The sequence below is a fragment of the Acinonyx jubatus genome, chromosome D4 (genome assembly GCF_027475565.1).
Source record: "Acinonyx jubatus isolate Ajub_Pintada_27869175 chromosome D4, VMU_Ajub_asm_v1.0, whole genome shotgun sequence".
NCBI lineage: Eukaryota > Metazoa > Chordata > Mammalia > Carnivora > Felidae > Acinonyx > Acinonyx jubatus.
The window spans coordinates 34,165,316-34,186,961 of NC_069391.1; the positions used below are offsets into that span (position 1 = coordinate 34,165,316).

Genomic DNA, 21,646 nt, shown 5'->3' on the forward strand with positions numbered 1-21,646 from the left:
CCGCGGGGCGGGCCGGGTGGCGGCGCGGCGCGCACGAAGCCCAGCGCAGCGCGAAGAGGCGCCAGTGCCGTCCCGAAGCAGACCATGCCGCGCTCCACCTCGCTCTTCCCGCTGCTGCTTCTGCTGCTGCCGCCGCTGGCTTCGGGCCTCGGACTCCGTGCCGCCGGCGGCCGGCGCCCCGAGTGCGGTCCGTGCCGGCCCGAGCACTGTCCGGCGCCCGCGCGCTGCCCCGCGCCCGCGATTGCGGCGCGCGACGAGTGCGGCTGCTGCGCGCGCTGCCTGGGCGCGGAGGGCGCGAGCTGCGGGGGGCGGGCCGGCGCGCGCTGTGCCCCGGGCCTGGTGTGCGCCAGCCGCGCCGCGGGGGCGGCGCCCGAGGGCACCGGGGTCTGCGTGTGCGCGCAGCGCGGCGCCGTCTGCGGCTCCGACGGCCGCTCCTACCCCAGCGTATGCGCGCTGCGCCTGCGCGCCCGGTACACGCCCCGCGCGCACCCGGGCCACCTGCACAAGGCGCGCGATGGCCCCTGCGAATTTGGTGAGTATGGCTTTTGCCCCGCGGTGCTGGGGTATGAAGAGAAAGAGGGACCCCTCCCCCCAACCCTCAGGAGTGTGGGGCTAAGGATCCCTCAAAGCACAGTGATTGACAGCCTAAGGTTTCCCTTCGTAAGCAGTTTTTATTACCTGGCCAGGTACTCAAGAAGACTGGGACAGGAATGCACATCCTGCACCCTTGCTTACCAAGCTCATGGAGATACAAGTCCCCGAGCTGGTCAGAATTTTGGTGAGCCTGTTGTCCCTTTTGGTATAGTACCAAAAAGGCCTGCAGTTATGGGCAGGCCTGACATGTTTACCTCCATCAGCCTGGCAGTTGGGGGGAGGAGGTGTCTTACTGGGTGCAAGTCCCCCTGGGTCCGGCACCGAGCCAGGCCAGGGTGGGGTTTTTGAAGGGAGAGGCAGAGAAAGTGAAGATCCTGGATGAGGAGGAGCTGAAGACAGGGGACTCAGGAATCACTGGGCCAGAACACCAGGGTTGGGGCCCTGCTGGGAGGACCTGAGGGCTCTCCCACCCAAGACAGATAAGACCTTTGGAGACCTGAGCTCTGAAAAGATGGTGCCATCAGGGAGAGAGCTGGGTTTTGTGGGTGTAAGCCTTATATGATTCGGAGGGTGAAGAAATAGAAATTTATTCATTGCTGAGTACCTAGAAACTTAAAGTTCATTAACTTCACAGTAAAGTCATCTAAAGTTGCCCACCTCTATATGTAATTTTTAAAACCCAAACAAAAATAAATGAAAAACATCAGTATTGGAGCTCTGGCCTGGGCCTGGAGACCCAAGTCTAGACCTAAATGCCTAAGTTGGGGTGATGACTTTAGCTCCAACAGGGAAACCTTGGCAGTGGGGGATGACCTTTTCCAGACCTTGGGAAATTTCTAGTATTATTTCCCCCCAAGCATTCCTAGTAGATGCACTCAAGTGCAGGAGACCCAGGGGGTTGTTCGGGATGAGACAGGAGGGCTCCTGTCCCGGAAAACAAAAACAATGTGCTGCCCTTTGAGGGGTCTGAGGCAGCCCTGGAGCACAATGAAGTCATGGGTAGCTGTTCCTGGCTGGGGCACCCAGTGGAGGAAAGAGCTGGCTGGTGCTTCTGTGATGCTGCTGGTTCCCTGAGTGACCTTGGGCTGTTACCTACCCCTCTCTAGGCCGAGTCAGCCCTGTGGAACCACTATTGAGGCCCCCTTCCACTTTGAACCTTTGTTTCTGCTGTGTGGCATTAAACAGTCCTGTCTCCTCCCTTCTAGTTCCTATTCCTCCTTTTTACAATCTGCTTTCCTTAGCAGTTAATTCACAGGCAGTTCTCTTTGTCTCCAGACAAGTAACTCCACATGCAGGAGACACAAGAAATGCTGACCAGGTCCCCAGAATGCAACCGGTGCTGATAGTCTCAGATAATTTCTCCTTGGAGTGATAGTCTGTTCCTAAGAGAGAGCCACCTTGAAGACACATAAACCAATTCTGCTATTATGCAGAGGAGACTGAGACCCAGGGGGGCAGGGGACACATCCAGAGTGACCAGTAAAGCCTGACCAGCATCCAGGACCCCGACACCTTGTGCAGTTGCTCTTTCAGGACAGGAGTTGATAGTGTTAAGTCAGGCAGGTGGTGGTTGCCATGGTTACCAGAGTGCGGCCAGATGGCAGATGGAAACCCCATACCCCTAATCCATTGAAAATTACCAAATGACAAGTAAATGTGACAGCCCCTCCCGTCTGATCTAGGGGGCTCTGAGGCCCACCCCAGGCACAAGCCCCAGGAGTAAAGATGTTCAAGGGGCCAAAAGGAAGGGAATTCAGAAGCTGCTTTTAATGATCCCATTAGTGACAGGCATCAGGCCTCCCCGGAATTTAGCTCTCCTTCCCCACCAGCAGTTGTATCATTTGCCACAGACCTGGGCACTGTTCCCTATCTCTTTTTGTCCTGAAGTGTTTGTGACACTGAAGTGTTTGTGACCCCTGCCCATGTGAAGCATGAAGGTGTAGACAGGGGGATCTTTCCTGGCCAGTGAAGGTGGCACCTCGTGCTGTGCTGCCCTAAAGCCATCCTTTATTCAGAGGACATAGCGGGGGCACTTTTTAACAATGCCCCTAGGGCCCCTGGTGGAAGGGAAACAGGCTGAGTCACAACAGCAGCTGTTCTCCTTCAATACTGTTAATAAAATCACCCTCCTTGGCCCTCACCTATCCTTCAATAAACGAGCACCTGACTTTCACTGAATGAGACCAACGTAAATAGTTATTAGGTTCTGCACAGTGTGGAAGTGTTCTTACACATAACTCTGAGGGGCATTTGGAAACCATGTACAGGCTTAAACTCTGACCTTTCCTCCCATGCTCTGAAACTCCCCCAAAAGCCTAAGAGCGAGAGCAATCCTTTGATTAACACATTTAATGAAGATTCCTCCTGTTCCCACATATGAATAGTTCTTTACTGTTTGAAATTGTTCTTGCATTCCATCTTCTTACTCAATTCTCACAGCTACCCTGGCCAGATCTCACTCCTATTTAATAGAAAGGAAAACGGAGGCTCACGGAAGGGAGCTCCCTGGCTAGCTCCTAGCTGATGTAGGGCTCCAGCCTGGGGTTTCCTGGCTTTTTTTCCTTCTTTAATGTTTATTTACTTAAGCGAGGGGGGCGTGCAGAGAGAGAGGGAGACACAGAATCAGAAGCAGGCTCCAGGCTCTGAGCTGTCAACACAGAACCCTACACGGGGCTCGAACTCACGAACTGTGAGATCATGACCTGAGCTAAAGTCGGACGCTCAACAGACCGAGCCACCCAGGCACCCCTCCTGGCTCTTTTCAGACGGAGCCATGCACCTCTAACCTGCTGGCCACCTGATTAGAAAGCGGCTACAAAGTGGCTACACTTGAATCTTGAGGGTTTCTCAGTCTGGATCCACTGTCCTGTTTTCCCTCCAAGGCTTGCTGCTGGTTCCTCTATTGAGCACTGGGTGATGGCTCCAGAGAGGAACAGGGGTAGCTTTATAGAAGCGAAAATACCTGAGAGGAACCCTGAAGGACTGGCAGAAAATTCTTGGGCAGAGAAAAGGGGATAGGAAGGCTCAGCATGAACTAGGCATGGAGGTAAGAGCAGGTAGGAGGAGGTAGGGGGCCCATGATGGGTGTGAACAGTGACCTGCTGACAGGTACCCAGGGGGATAATGGGGGAAGGGGGTGAGACCCAGAGAGGTTGGGAGGGGGGGCATTGCCAGCCTTGAGTGCCGGACTGAGGGATGAAGCTTTGTTCTGTACGAAGTTACTGTTTTCGCTCCTCTGTTGTAAGGTGGTGTGGCATTGTTTTTGTTGTTAAAAGGCTGTGTTGTTCCATGTGTGCTCCCTGACCATTTGCTAACATTGGGAGGGGGTGGGGATCCTGCAGACAGCAGGTTGATAGCATGTTTTGAATGCTAAATTAGATAGGAACAGGGCCCCGTGCCAATACCCAACAGGGCACCGAGCCCCTGAGCTTCAGTGAGCTCTTGAGATCCTGAATCTTAGAAAATTCACCTCAGCTGAAATTCCAGTCCACTTAGAAATCTCAGTCTGTGCGAGGTGCGTGTTACCAGGTAACCAGGAGAGGCTGCGAATGCCACTTTGTGAGAGGGACAAAGAAGGGGGGCCTCGTGCTCAAAAGCCTTTCATGCTGAGGGAGGGGGTCTGAGGCACAGGCTGCAGGGAGCTGGATTAAGCTGTTTCTCCTTCCACATCCTAACATGACTATTAGCATAAATTATCAGGGCTGTTCAGTGCGTTGATGATTAAACTCTTTGGCTGTGCACTTCTTTGTACAAGCAGATGGGGTCCTGGGGGATGACTCTTGATACTCCTTCTTTCCTTGGCACTGTTAACTTTAAATAAACCTGGGAGGCATTTGAGAAGATCGTCCATTCTAGCCATCCAGGACATATTTAGTTGACCAGGTGGGGGGACAGATCAGCACACACTATAATAATAATATCGATCCTTTTCATTTGTACAGATCCACATGGTTAATAATTCAGTCACATCCATTCTGTCCCTTCACCCCAGAGGATGTGGGGTAGCAGTCATTGTCTTTGTTTGCAGACAAGGAGGAAATGGTTAGCAACTTGCCCAAGCTCCATTGGTTGGCACCTGGACCCCCAGGCATTTGAGTTTCCCTTGGTGCTATTTTGCCCACCCCTAGTGGGTGTACAGGTGGGTGACTATTCTGTTACCTGATGGATGGATCTGTGTGTGCCATCCCAGCATTTCTAGGGCTGTTGCTGGCACAGACAGAAAGAAACAAGTATTGAGCAAGAAAGATCTAGAGAAATGAAGCTGGCACATTCAGACTGGACCCACGAGGCACCATCCTCCTTCTTGAAACCCACATTACTCTAGTCAAATTCAGGTAGAAATCCCTTGCTCTTCCAGGAGTGTGGCAACTCTGGCAACAGTGAGGTGAGAGGCTATGCCCCAGGTTTGCTAGGATGAGGGCTATGGGAATGGCCTCTGGATCAAGGTAGATAGAGCCCACCCATAGGCCTGCTCCCCCAGAGGCCAGTAGGGGCTTTGGAGCAGGCAAGGCACTTTGAGATTACCCTTGGGGTAGCACAGTCTGCCAAATCCTTGGGTCTCTCTGTGGAAGCCTTTTAGTTTGCAAGGGGTCTTGTAACTGTTCCTCCCAGTAGCTGAGGGGGAGGCGTTGGGGTGGGGAACAGACTCCTGTGCCCATTTTAAAGAAGACACTGAGACCAAGTCACAGCATTGGGGTGTAGCAGAGACAGGATTTGAACCTGGGTTCATCCTGCCTGTGGTCATGACGTTGAGCACCCCAGCACGGCACTCGAATGAGCCCTTGGGGACAGTAGGATTGGGAATGTCCTGCTAGTGTAAAGGACGTACCAGCCATTTAATAGTATCTCTACATCAGTCCCAGGGGTGATGTTTGGAGGGTTTTATTCCTGTGCAGAAGAGAGTAAATGGAGCAGCCCAGAGACCGTATCCTTAGAAAGACCTGCTGGTGAGATTGACCCTTGGCTAGTGTCTGGGAACTTGGATTTCAGGAGGGTTCCTGCCATTTTCGGAACTGCTGAGGGTGGCTTACTGTGCCTAAACTATACCAACACTGTGGTTCATGGTGCACACCTGCTTTCCTTCTGGGACCCTGGAATTTTGGTACATAATAAGCAGAGGGTGCCCAGGTGACCTACCGCCAATAAAAATCCTAGGCAAGGGGTGAGCCTCCCTGGGAGATGGCATTTCACACATGTTCTCACCATTCATTGCTGGGGTATTAAGCGTGTCCTGTGTGATCCACTGGGAGAGGTTCTTGAAAACTTGTGCCTGGTTTCCCGTGTCTTCACCCTGTGAGCCTCTTTTCCCTTTGCTGTTTTGCTTTGTCTCCTTTCACTGTAATAAATCATAGCTGTGTGTAAAACTGTGCTGGGTTCTGGGGGCACCTCGGTGGCTCAGTCGGTTAAGCATCCTACTTGAGCTCAGGTCATGATCTCATGGTTGGTGGGTTTGAACCCTGCATCAGGCTCTCTGCTGTCAGTGTGGAGACTGCTTTGGATCATCTGTCCCGTCTCTGCCCATCCTCCACTTGCATGTGCATGCGCTTTCTCTCTCTCTCAAAAATAAATAAACATTAAAAAACAAACAAACAAAAAAAACACCTGTGCTGAGTTCTGTGTGTCCTCCCAGCAAACACTGAACCTGGGGATTGTCTTGAGGATCCTCAACACAATCCCTAAGGAACCCTTTCTTATTCTGGAATGGAAACAGGCAACAAATGTTTTACTTTAAAAATGAGTGTGGTGGGGCGGCTGAGTGGCTCAGTCAGGTAAGCATCCGACTTCAGCTCAGGTCATGATCTCATGGTTTGTGGGTTCCAGCCCTGCACCAGGCTCTGTGCTAATACCTCAATAACTCAGAGCTTTTAGCCGGCTTCCGATTCTGTGTCTCCCTCTCTCTCTGCCCCTCCTTACTCATGCTTTCTCTCTCTAAAACAAAATAAACATTAAAAAATTTAAAAAGTAAAAATCAGCGTGGAGTTGATGGAATCAGGGTGAGTTTGAGTCTCCACTCCTCCAGGCACTTCATCTTTCTGAGGTTTGGTTTTCTGATCTGTAAAATGGGGATAAAAGCATGTGCTTAGCAGGGTAGGTATAAGGATGAAAGGAGTAGTGTATGTGGAAGTGTCATCTAAGTAGAAGGCAAGACAGTGTGGGACAGAGCTCAGAGCCCAAGCCCTGGGCTCAAAGCCTTGCCTATCATTTAAGCCTGGGTAACTCTGGCTAGCTCTACAGCTGGTGAAATTGCTGGAAAGATCGAACGCATTAATCCTCTGTAAACAGAATAGAGTGCCTAGCACACTGCAAGCTATCAGAGTCAGATGGTGGCATTATTACCATTGTTACTATTATGACATCGATAGCTGATTAGAAAGAGCTATTATGGATAAAAATGTTTTAAATTTACAATCAGATATGTTAATATTAAAATGAGATTACTATGACAAAAGGCAGCATGAGGAAATTTTTTGAGATAACTGGACTCTTCTGTATCTTGGTTGTGGTGGTGGTTATGTGACCGTAGGCATTTGTCAAAACTTAGAGCAGCACTCTGCAAGGAATAACATGCTGTATGTAAATTTAAAAATAAACAAAAATTTGAATGTCACTTTATCAATGAAAGCTGGGACTCTTTTGTAAAAGAGGTGGTATTTTCTGCCACAAGATCAGTAGCAAAGACAGTATTTCCAAGACAGTCTTTCTTAATTGCAGTTACTCAAAAGAGGGAGAGGGAAATTCGAGGAGAGAGAACGTTGAAATGTGATTTACCAGTTTATTCATTTAGGACTGAAAGGGATTGATGAAACCTCATTTAAAATTGATGACTTTACATGAATGAAAGTAAAACATGTTGATTGAGTGTCCCTCTGGAATCCATTGAGGGCTCTGGAATAAGATGCGGTTGTGATTGTTCCCCCAGCGAGCCATTTGAGGACGGCTGGGCTCCGGGGAGGTGGTGTTGGCAGGAGGGGGTGGATGAATTAGACTCTCTTTGTCATGTTGCAGATGGAGCCCCTGCTGGAGAGGCGGGGGTGGGGGTGTCCTTTGTAGCAGTTTGCAGGTGGCTGGGATGCATAGAGCAATGTTAGAAGCCTAAGACCTTGGTTCACTGGGGGCCTTTGGTTATACTCAGTGTTGTGGCTAGAGGTGTGGTGCTTGGGGGCAATCATACAGGCACAACTGAAGGAGTGGGCTGATCAGGCTGAGAGGGAAGAAAGCAGCCTGGGCCTGGGGAGGAGGACAGTGTGGCACTTCAACTAGGAACTTCTCAGATGCCTGCATGGTCTCCACCCCAGCCAGCCTACCCACACCCTCCCTCCCCTTTCCGGGGTGGAGAAGGTAGTGTCTGTATTCATTGGAGGCCATTGGTGCACTCTCTGGGGGCTGTAGGACTCCAGGAGGCATCAACGTGTGGGAGTTATAGGGAGGTGGGTTTTAGCTCCAAGTGAAAACAAGCTTTCTTAGGAACAGAGCCCTCCAAAGATGGAGAGGCCTGGCTCCATAGGTAGTGAGCTCTCTATCACTGGAGGCATGTAAGTAAACGCTAGATGAGCATACCACAGATGATCAAGCACAGGATCTTGGGGAGTTGGGCCCCTCTGGTCTGAGACTCTGGTTCTAAGACAACTTTCCAGAGACTTTTTTTTTCTTTGGTACCAGCTTGACAAAGTCTGTCTGGAGAGGCCAGAGAAGTCTCATTTCTGTGCCCTTTCATTCCTGAACTTCCCTGCTCTTCCTGTGGCCTTCCGTCTCCCTCCTTTGCTCTCCTTTTTATTGCAGCCTCACCCAGGCAGGCGAGGGCCCTTTCCTTCATGCTTCAGCAGAGCCCTAGGAGCATAGACCCTGCAGTTTGATGGCCAGACAATGAATGTGTTTGTCTTTATTTGCCATTTGCTTCTTCATCCAGTCACCTGCTTACCAAACCTGCTCCTGACCTCCACTTACGTGCCCTGTTAACTTAAACCATTACTCTAGCACTCATCACCTAGTAAGATGAGCTCAACAGCCCTGTGAGCAGGGGGTATTATCCCCATCTTAAAGATGAGCAGACCCAAGCGGAGAGCATTTTCCTCCCCATGCCTCCCCATTGCATCTTGCCCAAGAAACCGAGGGCCAGATGCAGGGATGGGCCCAGCTGCCATCTAGTTCAAGTGAGGCGGGATGGAAGCACCTGGACGCCAGCAGGCTGTGCTCCAGCCGGTCAGAGAAGTACAGACACCTGGTCCTGGACTAGGACACATACCTTCTAGGCCCTGTGGAGTTGAGGGCTATATTCCATGCAGAGTGGGGGAGGCAGTGTGGGCAGGTCCATTGAGGGGCTGGGTGGAAGGCCAGAGCCGAGGTGGCTGCACTTGATTCTTTTAGCACCAGTGTGAGCAGAGGAGGCAGTGGGCCCAGGGAGGAGGACAGTGTGGCACGTCAGCTAGGAACTTCTCAGATGCCTGCATGGTCTCTATCCCAGCCAGCCTGCCCACACCCTCCCTCCCCTTTCGGTAATGTTCTGACAGCCTTGAGCTGCACTGCCTGGGTACCGTGATCCCGGCAGCTCCCTCTCTCCGGGCGTCCTCTGTCCCAGTGCCAGCTTCCGTGCCTGCAGCTCTGCCCACCGGGAGGGGGCTGTCGGGGCAGGGAGGCCTCCTGTGGAGTCTGAGAGTCTGAGATATGCAAACGAGCGTCTGGACCGGCCCCGCAGGGGGTCTCAGCTCGGTGTGTGCAGCTGTTCCGCAAGGCCTGTTCTTTGAACCGCCCTCCACGTGGAAGGAGAAAAGCCCATCTGTTAGAAGACTTGGCATTAGTGAGGTGACACCAGCCCCTCCTCACGCACGCTCAGTGTCTCACAGAGTTGAGCTGTAAGCAGATGGCAGCCGGAGTCCTGGAAGGGGCTCTGGGTGGGAGTGTGATGAGACCAAGCCCTGCCACAGACAAGGCGGGCGATTTGGGAAGTCGCCTCTCCTCCCCAGATCCCTGTTTTCCTGTTGATAGAACAAAGGCAAGGATGAGGAAACATGTAGGCATGTCTCCAAGTCTGAGGGAAACACAAGTGCGTTCTTTATGTGTGTAGAGCTTTCTTCTGCTGCTGCCTCCTCACGTCGGACTATCCCAGCTGGCTCTCTGCAGGTAGGGAGTTCTAGTGGTGGGGTGCTGGGAACCTGGCAGGGTAAAGCTTGTGATCCCTTGTCTTCTTCCTCCAGCCCCCATGGTTGTCATTCCACCCCGGAGTGTCCACAACGTCACTGGTGCACAGGTGTACCTGTCCTGTGAGGTGAGGGCTGTGCCCACCCCTGTCATCACGTGGAGGAAGGTACTTATGTCCAAGAATTTGTGTGTGTGTGTGTGTGTGTGTGTGTGTGTGTGTGTGTGAGAGAGAGAGAGAGAGAGAGAGAGAGAGAGAGAGAGAGAAAATGAGAGAAAGAGAGGTGTTTCTCATGTGTATGTCTTTATATGTGAAGCCGACTATTTAAAAAAGATATCTTACATGTTCACTCCTCTACCTCCAGGTTTATGCCTCAAAACTTTCACCCCAAAGCTGCCCCCAGAGAAGGAGAGTGCCATCCTTCCTTGTGCCATTTGCTTCTTTGGCCACTTAGTGGTTGGAAAGTTCATCTACTTATCTAGCCTAGTTCCACTGGAATGAAGTTAGAGCCTGCTTCACTGGATCTGGGGTTTAGAAAGACTATCCAAGTCTTATTCAAAAACTAGATCTTCCTGCAGAACAATTTTTGAGAGACTGGTGTGGATCACAGCATTTCTTGTCCCCATATCTCGACCGACAGCCCAGAGAAGGGCCATGAAATTCTGAGCTGCTTCTGTGAGATAGTGATGGCGTCTGCATCGTTGCTGTCCAGCAGGGGGTGCTGTCTGCACAGACATTTAGGTTTAAAAAGCCACTGACCTTTGAATAGGAATAAGAGGTGCTAGGGTTTGGCCTTTGAGTCAGTAGGAAGATGTAGACAGCAAGGATGTCTGTGGTGCAGTTCTTAGCCAGAAATGCTCTTTCTAAATCACTCCTGGCTTTCCTGTCCTCTGTAGGTCACACAGTCTCCTGAGGGCACTCAGGTGCTAGAGGACCTTCCTGGGGACCACGTCAATATAGCTGTCCAGGTGCGAGGGGGCCCTTCTGACCACGAGGCCACAGCCTGGATTTTGGTGGGTATCTCATTTGTTTAGGATTACTTGGCTATTGTTCACTGGCCCTTATAAAGCACCCTTTATATTTCTATAGCACATTACACATTTCAAAGCTGTTCTTATCCCTTTCTTGTTGGACCCTACCATAACTGTGAGGAAAGCTTAACCCCGGAGAGCGTAAGTGGTCTTCACTGGTGGTCAGAATTGTGGCCCCAAAAAGATGTCCATGTCCTAATCCCTGGAATCCGTGGGTATGTTATATGCATGAGGGGATTAAGGTTGCAGGTGCAATAAAGTCAGCTAATCAGCTGACTTTGAAGATGGAGGAAGAGAGCCACAAGGCAAGGAACACAGGCAGCCTATCTAGAATGGGTTTTCCCCTAGGATTCCTAGGAAGAAGGCAGCTCTGCTAATACCTTCTTCTTAGCCCCCTTTCTCATTCAAGAATTAAATAAATACAGGTGCACCTGGCTGGCTCTGTCGGGAGAGCATGCAACTCTTGATCTCAGAGTTGTGAGTTTGAGCCCCACGTTGGACACAGAGGTTGCTTAAAAATAAAATCTTTTTTTATATAATTTTAATTTTTTTATCTTTTAAATAAAGTCTATTTATTTTGAGAGAGAGAGAGAGCAGGGGAGGGGCAGAGAGAGGAGAGAGAGAGAGAGAGAGAGAGAGAGAGAGAGAGAGAGAGAGAAACCCAAGCAGGCTCTGCACTGTCAGCACAGCCCAACACGGGGCTCAAACTCATGAACCATGAGATGAAGACCTGAGCCAGAGTCAGACACTTAACTGACTGAGCCACCCAAGCACCCCAAAAATAAAGTCTTTAATGAAAAATTTTAAAAACCTAAATATAATAAATTTGTGTTGTTTTAAGCCATTAAGTGTGTGGAAATTAGTTCCAGCAGCCACAGGAAACTAATACACTTGCCCAAGACCATGTGGCCAGTAGAGGGAAGACCGCACATTGGCGCCCCCTCCAGGGCTCCTCTAGGCCACTTGGAGTAGTTTAAGTTGCTAGAACAGTGTGGTCTGAAAGAGTGAGGGAGTGACGGAATGGGGGTCCGTGTTGGGCTAGTCAGTCTACCTCTTGAGCTTCAGTGTCCACAACTGTAAGAGGAGGGCCCTGTGACCCAACAGTCTGTGACTTACCTGCCAGCCTCCTGTAATGTCAGGATAACAATGCTCCCCCTTTCCCTCACAATCAGCATGAGTTTAAAATGAGATGGTGTACGTAACTCCCCCACCAGTCTGCCGAGTGACTCACGATTGACGAGACAGCAAGAGAGGAGAGAGCCAGTGTGGGTCTGCTCTGCAGGGGTGTGAGAACAGGCTGCTCTCTGAGGGTGTCTGTTTCCTTTCACTCCCATCTCTGCAAGGTTTGGTGATTTCTCCATCCAGCTCAGGGACTCAGAATGCAGCTGGGTCCGTGGCTTTTTCAAATCAAGCACATCCCCGTCTTTATTAAAAGAAAGGGTAGGGGGAGATGTTCTCTCTTATGTTACTTTGTAAAGGCTGCCTCCATTGGGAGCACTTGTGGGCCATTCCCCAGTCAGTAAATTTTCATTCTTTTAATTTGCAGTATTGTCTTGTATGTATACTTATCACCTTCAATAAGAGGACCAGGTAAGCTCACAGTAAAAGGCAGGAATGCAGAGGAAGCCTTAAAATGAGAGCTGCAATAGAGAGGGTACAGAGTATAAAATTTAACTTTCTTGGCAGCTAAGGCAAGAAGAGAAATAATGTGCTCTATCTTATTTTGAAAAAGAATAAGTGCTCAGACATATCATTAGGGACTAAATAAGGAAGTGATTTTGCTGTGCCATATATGACCATATAAACTTGACTGTTTTATTTCTAGATCAACCCTCTGAGAAAGGAAGATGAGGGAGTGTACCTGTGCCATTCAGCAAATGCGGTTGGGGAGGCCGAGTCCCACGGCACGGTGACAGTTATGGATCTGAGTAAATACAAAGTCCCCCGCTATCCAGCTCCAGACGACCGCATGTGATGGAGCAATGTACATGTTCTAAGTCATTTTCGGTATTTATACACCTGTGTCACAAGAGATTGAGATGCCTTATAAGATGTATGATAAGAAAGAAGAAAAATACATAAATCGAGGAAAGCAGAGGAATACCCAACAGTGGGAACATATTACAGGTAGCAGGTAGAATCTCTAGGATGGTCAACACCCATACCGCTCTGGGCTTCCCACCTAGCATGCAAAGTCGGGAACTGTGAACGTTGTGGGTGTCAGTAGGTGGGAAAGACCAGTTGCTTGTTTTTTGTTTCTGAAGTGGAACAGCATATTTCCTTCAAGTCCTGGAGAGGACACAGAGAGAGCAGACATTGTCATTGTGACAGCACCCGTGGGAAAACGTGCCTGCAGAGGAGGCTGGCTGTCTGTCCCCGGGTTCTTCCTGGGGAAGAACAGCAGGTCATGCTTAGCAGCGTGTCTCCAGGAGAATCTGCGTCTCCCCTGGCCCTGTGGCTTTGTCCTCATAGTCAGCCGGGTGAGAGCTGGAGTTGCTTTAGTCCCTAGGAAACAAGCCCCCTAATTAGCCAGCTTTTGCTGCTAAACAGCCCCAGGGCCCGCTGGTGCACAGCCATCAACGTTTATGTCTTGCTCACATTCCTTGTCGTGGCTGCGGGTTGGTTGGCTGTGGCTCTGCTCTGAACGTCATATGGGGACCCAGCTGGAGGAGCAGCCCCAGCGTGGACTGGGTCCATTCTTTGTGGCAGAGGGGATGAACGAGAGATTGAGCCAGGTACACAGTCCCTTTTAAAGCTTCTGTTCAGATGTGGCAGATGTCACATCTGCTTAAGTGCAGCCATGCCCGGCATCAGTGGGGTAGGGGACGTCTGCTGCCATCACAGGAGGCCAGGGGCCGGGATGCAGGATTTTGCTGTGGCTGTAATCCATAGTCTTTCCTATTGAGCCACTACTGTTGTGTAGCTTCTGTGTATAAGGCCTTACGTCAGGTCTGTACGGATGCACAGAAAACCAAAACAGAGAACGTCATTAAGCGAGAATGGGGTACAGTGTTAAGGAAGTGAGGGGCGTGCATGAGTTTGAGGAGTGGGAAGCTGCTTAGAACTGGGAAAAAATGAAGATGTTGCTGAGAAAGTGGCATTGGGGATGAAGGATGGTGGATGAAGTAGTTCGAGCTCTTGGAAACAGGGAGGAAGACAGAAGGTAGGAAATGGTCAGATAGGAATTCAGGTAGGAGATGGCTCTTAAAGTTGCCCTCCTGATACTCTGGTTTTTCTGTGTATGTATTGTTCTATGTTGTCATATACATATCACGTATCAGGACTTTTTTCCTGCACACGTGTACACATATACATGCATATACATGTGTATGTGTGTGTGTATATATATATATTTCATGTTTCAAATGTGTACACAATTTTTAAGTATATACGTATTTAAAAAATACAGTGAACTCAGGCTATGAACGCAGTCTATTATAGATGAGTTTTCAAAAGAGAGCCACAAAGAACCATGGAATTTTAAGAACATGCAACCACCCAGTTCTTCAGTCCCCCCTACAACATGCAGTACTGTCCAGCTCTTGTTTGCATACCTTCAGTGGTGTGGAGCTCACTACCATCAGACATCTATCTTTGGATTTCCCAGTATTTGAAAGTTCTTCCTTGTATTAAGCTGCATTCTGCTTCCCTGAAATGTCCACCCAGTGGTCCCACTTGTACTTCTTGGACACCCACAAGGCCCCTCTGCTCTCCACCAGCACCACTCCTTGCCAGGAAGATTTAAGATTAAGGATCGTTTCCCCCATCTTCCATTTACCACATAGTTGATTGTGACAGAGTAGACTTCTTTTCTCTTATCCTTTTCTCTTTTTCCTTTTAGGGTCTTAGAAACCTGATGACGGGATGTTGGAAAAGTCAAGTCATGGATCGTTTTTTTTGTGTGTGTGAAGAGTTGGAGAAACTGCTTGTAGATGACCCCTTTTGTATGTTTTTACAGATTAGATGCAAACTAGATTCGTATGCACATGTAGTTTTTAGCAGGGCAAGCATTGGGAAACCAGACTGCATGTGGCTTTTCTATACTTTTGAAATGAACTGCTCCGTAAGAATTCTTTTTTAACTACTCCCTCCCAGGGAAGGTCACCTGGTGGTATGTTTGTAATTCTAAAGGGCTGGAACAAGGCCTGTTTCAGCCTTGTGTCTTTACCTCATCTGTCTGTGACTGATTAGCAAAGCTCTGTGACTTAGTGTGTGTTGTAGAAGGAGGGAGAGAGTCCTGCCTTCATCCTCTGCCTGCTCTCTGACTCGCTGTGTGACCTGGATAGGCCCCTCCCCATTCTGGACCTTTGTCTCTAGCTGTTTGGACTAGCTGTTACCTGGGTCCCTTGGAGCCCTGCCATCCCAGAGTAAGATGGCCCTGTGGAAAAAATACAGGAAGTATAGTCTTAGCATTCGTTTTCAAGACTGCTCAAAACAGCTGCCACCGCTTCATACCAGAGTGGGTGTGGAGCTGGCCACAGCTCTTCTGTTCCTGCCATTTTCCCACCTTAAAGAGATGGAGTTCTAGACGGGACACTTTACCAGACTCCGGAGCCCCTTGGCTGGGTGCTTGGGGACCAAGGTGTCCCTTTGTCAACAAGCCCAGCATCCTCTAACCAGGTAAGCAGTAGACACCTGGCTTCTGGACATCAAACTGAAGAAATGGGGTCAGTTGCTTCTTCCTCTGAGCTGTGGGATTAGAGTATTAATAGAATACATTTTACTTAGAGACGTTTTGACCTCACCCAGAAATTAGGCTTGCTTTCTTTCTGTTCTTTCTTTTCTTTCTTTCTTGTTTCTTTCCTTTTCTTCTTTTCTTTTCTCTCTTTTTTTAAAATATTTTTAATGATTATTTACTTTTGAGAGAGAGAGAGAGAGAGAGCAAGCGCATGTGCGCAAGTTGGGGAGGGGCAGAGAGAGAGGGGGAGACACAGAATCCAAAGGTGTCAGCACACAGCCTGACACCAGGCTCGAATAAACTCACAAACCGTGAGATCATGACCTGAGCTGAAGTCAGAAGCTCAACCGACTGAGCCACCTAGGTGCCCCTCTTTTCCTTTCTTTCTTTCAGTGAGACGAGTATTTATTATCTGACTGAAAAAATAGATTCCCCTGGGTGATTAAAAATTTTTTTAAGTCAGAATTGGGATCTCACTTGTGTCTTGTCCTTAAAGTTCATGAAGTGCTTTTCTGTCTGTGGCCTCTTCACAACTCCAGCACGGCAGGCAGGGTAAACGCGGATGTCCCAACTCCCTTTGCAGATGAAGAAACCAGGCTCCGAGAGGGAGATGCTTGCCCAAGGTCCGAGGGCCTCCGAGAAGGACCAGAACTTGGGGCACCCTTTCTATGCCATGGTGCTGCTTCTCGGGATAATCTCATGGCTATGGAAAGGAAGGGGCTTCAGGGACTCTCCTCCTGGTCCCTCTCAGCTTTTACAGCATACTCCCATGCCCCTCCCCACTAGGTATCACATTCTGGTATCCTTTTTGGAATTGCATTTTCTCCCTTTGAGCCTGGCCATTCCGTATCTGAAATATTGGGGTGGCATCACCCTGATGTACTACATGGCAGGAGCAGAGCCTGAAAATCCAGAAACATGAGGTCCATTTGGGGATTCATCCCTGGCTTGCTGCCTGACTCCAAGCAAGTCCCCTCACCTTCTGGACCTCCGTTTCCTCATTTGAATAAGAAGGCAACGAAACTAGATGGGTAGTTTGCAAACTTTAAAACACTGGAACCCCTGTCTTTGAATAAAATCAGAGTTGAAACTGATTAACTGGAAGCTGTGCCTGTGTGTTGGAAGTTGGGGCTGCGGAGGGTCCGCTCACATCCCTCCCTACTCAGCGCCCCTACCCCCCTCCCCGTACTGCAGGGTTTTTGTACCCAAGGTCTGCGGCTGAGTCTCCGTGTGATTTGCGTAGTTGGGAAAAGACTTGGTAAGGCACTTACAGTGCCTTCACTTACAGTGAAACTGTCAGAAGTAGGGATGCTGTGGCCCTGGAGAAGGTACTAGAACAACATGCATGTGCTGATAAGCACATCCAGCAAAATCCATTGACTCACCTTACATTTTCCCAAAACAGTTGGAGAGCTGGGTCTAGATGCAGAGAGCAGGGCAGATGGAGCGCTTGGGTGACAGAGCTGAACATCAAAACCACAGGGGGCTGGGTTAGCATCGTAATGATGTGCAAAATAATAATAATAATATTGCACTCTCTGAAATTTTCACCAAAAAAAAAGGCAGATTAAGAGGATTGTTCCAACCTAATGACTTTTTTTGCACTAGGAGAGCCCCCAGACCCCTCCCAGGGCTGAAAGAAAGGGTGCTGTTGCCATTTAGAAACATGGTGCCCCCAGGAACTGGGTTTTCTGCCCTATTTTCATAGATGTGCTGATGTCACATGACCCATGCACCTGAAAATAAATGTTTTTAAGGACAGTCTTTGTGGTCTGTTTGTCCTGGGAACACTGCTGTGGGTGGGCGCAGGTCCCACTGATAGATCTCCACTACCGCTGACCATCTAGTCCTTTCCTCATCCACATCAGCTACTTTAGTCCTAATCCTCCTTCCTCTCACACCTGAGTTCTTGTCACAGCCCCACCTGGACAGCTTGTGTGAAATTTTTAACCAGTCCTAATCACCTCCTACCAGCCTGATCCTTCTAACTCCCCTGGAACTCATGTCTCCTGCTGGATACGCATCCCAGTATTTCATTCATTCAGCTTAGCTGTGCCCGCTGTCATCTCCCGCGTGCACACGGAGTGGCGTTTTCCAGAGGCCAGAAGGGTGCAGGATGAAGGTGGGTGGGAACTGGGCCGTCAGGCGAGACTCCAGTGGGGAAGATGAGGTTGCTGTCCTGCCAGGCAGCACAACGTGTCTGCTTGGTGATCAGAGCAGGGGGAGATCAGAGAAGACTTCCCGGAAGAGGAGGCATCTATGCTCCGGACTGGAGTGGGTATGGGGGATTCTGGGCCAGGGAAACAGCATGCGAAAGGAGCGGGGACGCAGAAGTGCAGGGTGGCTTGTGAAGGCGAGTAGTGAGCTGTGACCAGTTGCCTGGAGCTGTGGTGGCAGGTGGGGGAAGCAGTCTTAGGCCACACCCCTAAATGCCACCTGGCATTTGGGAGGAGGAGGTTGGACCTGATGCTCCAAGCGGTGGGCAGCCTGACTCACAGTCTCCTGTTTATAACTGGGCTTAAGGGAGACCGTTCAAAAGCCAATGTTCAATCCCAAAACCTAACCACTTCCCACCATACACAAAAAAGTCCAATTTTTAGTCAAAATGGACTTTTTCTTCAGATTTTATGGTAAAAATTAATCCTATGTCTTTTAAAAAACATTGCCCTCCCCACTCCCCCAGGATGGATGACACAAGAAAAATTAATAAGAACGAGCAAATCAATCGACAGTGAACAGTCCCCTCTAATGAATTTCCTCATTCCCAGCCTTTGCCAGGGCCTCCTGAACGTTAAATCAGAGAATGATTATTATATGATATTTTAATTAATTAAAGGAAGCGAAAGTGGCCTGGCGTCTGTAGCTGAATAATGAATTCAGAACGTGGGAGCCTGTCACCCAGGACAGAGCAGATAGCAGTGATTGCCCATGCTTGGCTTGGTGGGACTGACTTTGTCTCCTGGAGTGTGGACTTTACAGTCAGGGCTCCCTCTGAGTCCAGGTGCAAGTACATCAGGGGCAGCCAGGAGGCAGAGCAATCTGTCTCCTTTCACTATGGCTGTCTTCCTCATGCCTAAATCTCCCTCAGGGCAGTGGCTGGTTGTCGAGGGAAGAGGAAAAATCATTGGGGGGTGGGGATGGTGTGCAGAAGCCTCTCTTCCCTCCACTCATAAACCCACCCACCACACACATTTGCAGACCACCAACCTTGCTCGGTGCTGAGGGTCTGCTGCCACTCACAGCCCCCCCCCCCCCGAGTCGCTGGTGGCACCAAGCCACCAGCTGCTGGAGGTGCCATAGTTGTCCCTCAGGCAGAATGGGCATTAGCTTTGGAGTTGAAGACTCAGAAGCAAGGTCAAGCTGCACCACAGTCTGTAGGTCTGGGTCACTTCCTCCGCTTCCAAAGCCTGTAATTCCTGGTCGGTCCTGCTGCCCCGAGCCTGCGTGAGTGAGTGGACATGCTCGGTCCACTCTGGAGGGGATGCGGAGGGCTGGGTGCCAGGTGGCAGGGGCTCAGGGAGACAGGTCAGACATGCTGGGGGGGCTTGTGGAAGACACCATCCAGTGGGACAAAAAGTGAGACCCATTTCATTATATGCTGACAAAAAAAGAGCTGGCACAGAACAAAACTAAATGAAGGGTGGGCCTTATGAGCTCAAAGGGGCCAGAGATGGCTGATTAAGATGGTCAGAGAAAGCATCCTGGAGGAGATGGGCCCTCAGTAGGGGTCTGAGAAAATGGGCTGGGTTTGGATAGGAAAGAAGAAAGGAGGAAGGAATAACACAAGCAAAGCTGGAAGGTGGGGCGCAAATGGCCCATGAGAGGGTTAAACTCTAAAAATATCTCTGTGAGGAACATCACGCACACCTGCATGGAGGTGTCATGTGTGTTAGAGCTGGGATGAGCTATCTGCTGAAAACTGGGGACCTCTCCCCAGTGTCAAAATGTCCTTGTAACTACATTTCCCAGCCTCCTCCGGCACCTTGGTTGGGTCAGGTCATTTGGGCCAGTGGACTGAATGGAAGCAATGTGTTCCATGCCGAGTCCAGGGCTTTAAAAAAGTAGGTGGGTCCTCTCCACACTTTTGTCCCCATCTACCAGCTGACACGGAGGTCTCTGAGGCCCCACGTGGGGGTTTTCACTTGGGTCTGTGGACCCCTAGGGATTCTGTAGATGGATTCATGGGTCTGTGAGCCCCATGAAAGTGTGCAGAAGTTTAAAAACAATTTTTTTAATGTTTATTTATTTTTGAGAGAGAGGGAGGGACAGAGAGAGAGAGAGAGAGAGAGCGTGAGTACAGGAGGGGCAGAGAGAGAGGGAGACAGAGAATCCAAAGCAGGCTTGGTGTGTCAGCACAAAGCCTGACGTGGGGCTCAAACTCATGAATCGGGAGATTGTGACCTGAGTCGAAGTTAGGCACTCAACTGACTGAGCCACCCAGGCGCCCCAAAAGTGTTCAGAATTTTATGTGGATGGGCATGGGCGCAGTTTTTTCTAGTAGCTTTCGTTGGCTTTTCAGAAGAATACATGACATAAATGGTTAAGAACCATTGCTGACAGTGGAGCCACAAGATGGAAGGAATCTGTGCCTCTGAATCTCCATGTGGGAGATAAGTGCCAATTAACTGGACACCTGCATTAGATTATTACAAGAAATTAACCATCGTTATTCATTAACCACTCGTTAACCACTGGTTAATTACTTAACCAAGATTAAGTAAGAAATAAACGGTTGTTGCATTGACCCCCTCAAACTTGGCATTTATTGTGGTACTAAAGTTAGGCTGGGACACGTGGGAAGAGTATGTGGCTGGGGGCCAGGAATCTGTACTTCAGGCCACGCTCTGGCACCACGGAGCCCCATGGCCTTGAACGGGTTACTTGGTCCACCCCTCTACCTAAGTGAGTGGGGAGTCTGGGGCCTCTCCAAGGCCCTCATAATGTGCCTCCTTGCTTTCCTCCCAAGGTCCTCCAATTCTAGGATTAATGTATAGATCCCAGGGGTTTGAGGGGATTAAGTGGTGCTCCCAATCTACAGTAGTCTGGCTTCGACCCCTACCCTTCTACACAAACTGCTCTTACCAAGTCTCGAGGGAACCCTGAGGCTTCAGCCAGGGCACACTTCTCTGTCCTCTTACCTGACCTCTTGGAAGCACTTGACTCTGCCGAGGGCTCCCTCCCTTTGCAAACTCACTCCTTCCTTGGCTTCTTGACTCCTGCCTCTCAGGTCTTTTCCTCATGGTTCTCAGCTGCTTCTCCTTAGTGCCCTTTATGGAATTCTCATTCTTCACTCACCGATGTTGGCATTATCAGGATCAAGCTATCCTTCTTCTCCCAGCAATCTGTTGTCAACATGGCAGCTCCCGTGATACTTTTAAAACATGTCAGATCATGTCCCTGCTCTGTTCAAAAACCTCTGATGGCTCCTTCATCATGCAGAGTAAAGGCCCCAATTGGCACAGTGACCTTCAAGGCTCTAATTGCCCTTACCCCAAGACCCTCTACTTCTCTATCTCCATCTCTAGCCTTTGCTTGCTCCACTCTGGCTCCTTGCTTCCAGCCTTTGTGTTCTCTGAGCCCCCAAGATGTGCTCCATCCAGCCTCAGGGCCTTTGCACCTGCCATTTCCATAACTCTTGTAGTCCTTTGTCATCTCTTCGGTGAAACCATCTCTGAGCACCTTATTGAAAACTATAATTCCAACCCCACCCTACCCACATTCCCTATTCTCCTTCCCAGCTAGACTTTTCTTTTATCCATCTGACAGACTGTTTCACTTATTTTACTTGTGGTCAGCCTCCCCCATCAGGGAAAAGGTCCAGGACTGGTATTTAGCTCCCTACTGTGTCCCCAGCACCTGGAATAATAGTTCCTAGCACATGGTCAGCACTGAATACAATGTGTTGAATAAACAAGCAAATAAATGAACTCAGCACCTTGTCCCCAAATCTGCCCCTCCAGCTAGGTTCCCTTTCATAATGCTAGCACTACTGCCACTTGGTCCCCAGCTGGGAGAATGGGTCACTGTAACTTCACTCCCCTTTTGCCACAATCTGTCACCACACCTGAAAGCCCACCTGTGGGCTGCCAGGATCTGCCACCCATCCTCACACCTGGCTCAGGTCAGCATCACTTTGGCAGTGTCATCAGCTCAAGGCCGACCCCCCAACCCATCCTTCCACTGAAGCATAACCAGCTTTAGAAACTACAA

At 49.8% G+C, this 21,646-nt stretch overlaps 1 protein-coding gene across 2 annotated transcripts; it reads left to right on the forward strand.

The window, feature by feature from the left end:
• The first annotated feature begins 77 nt into the window (after positions 1-77).
• IGFBPL1 (insulin like growth factor binding protein like 1) lies at positions 78-16,530 on the forward strand. 2 transcript variants are annotated; one of them, XR_008291112.1, is made up of 6 exons: positions 78-532; positions 9,786-9,895; positions 10,624-10,740; positions 12,584-12,742; positions 14,600-15,378; positions 16,223-16,530. XR_008291112.1 is itself a non-coding variant. In XM_015079379.3 (5 exons), exons 1-4 carry the CDS (start codon positions 85-87, stop codon positions 12,731-12,733), a joined length of 825 nt encoding a protein of 274 aa, XP_014934865.2. In that variant the 5' UTR covers positions 78-84; the 3' UTR covers positions 12,734-12,742; positions 14,600-16,530. The 2 variants fall into 2 exon arrangements, 1 of the variants encoding a protein (XP_014934865.2); XM_015079379.3 differs by having other exon boundaries at positions 14,600-16,530.
• The last annotated feature ends 5,116 nt before the right edge of the window (positions 16,531-21,646 follow it).

Excerpts from the sequence above, each read along its gene's own strand:
- IGFBPL1 (XM_015079379.3), top strand. The coding sequence starts at position 85 with ATGCCGCGCTCCACCTCGCTCTTCCCGCTGCTGCTTCTGCTGCTGCCG. Across the intron at positions 533-9,785 it reads CGATGGCCCCTGCGAATTTG|CCCCCATGGTTGTCATTCCA; the intron begins GTGAGTATGGCT and ends TTCTTCCTCCAG. Across the intron at positions 10,741-12,583 it reads AGGCCACAGCCTGGATTTTG|ATCAACCCTCTGAGAAAGGA; the intron begins GTGGGTATCTCA and ends TTTTATTTCTAG.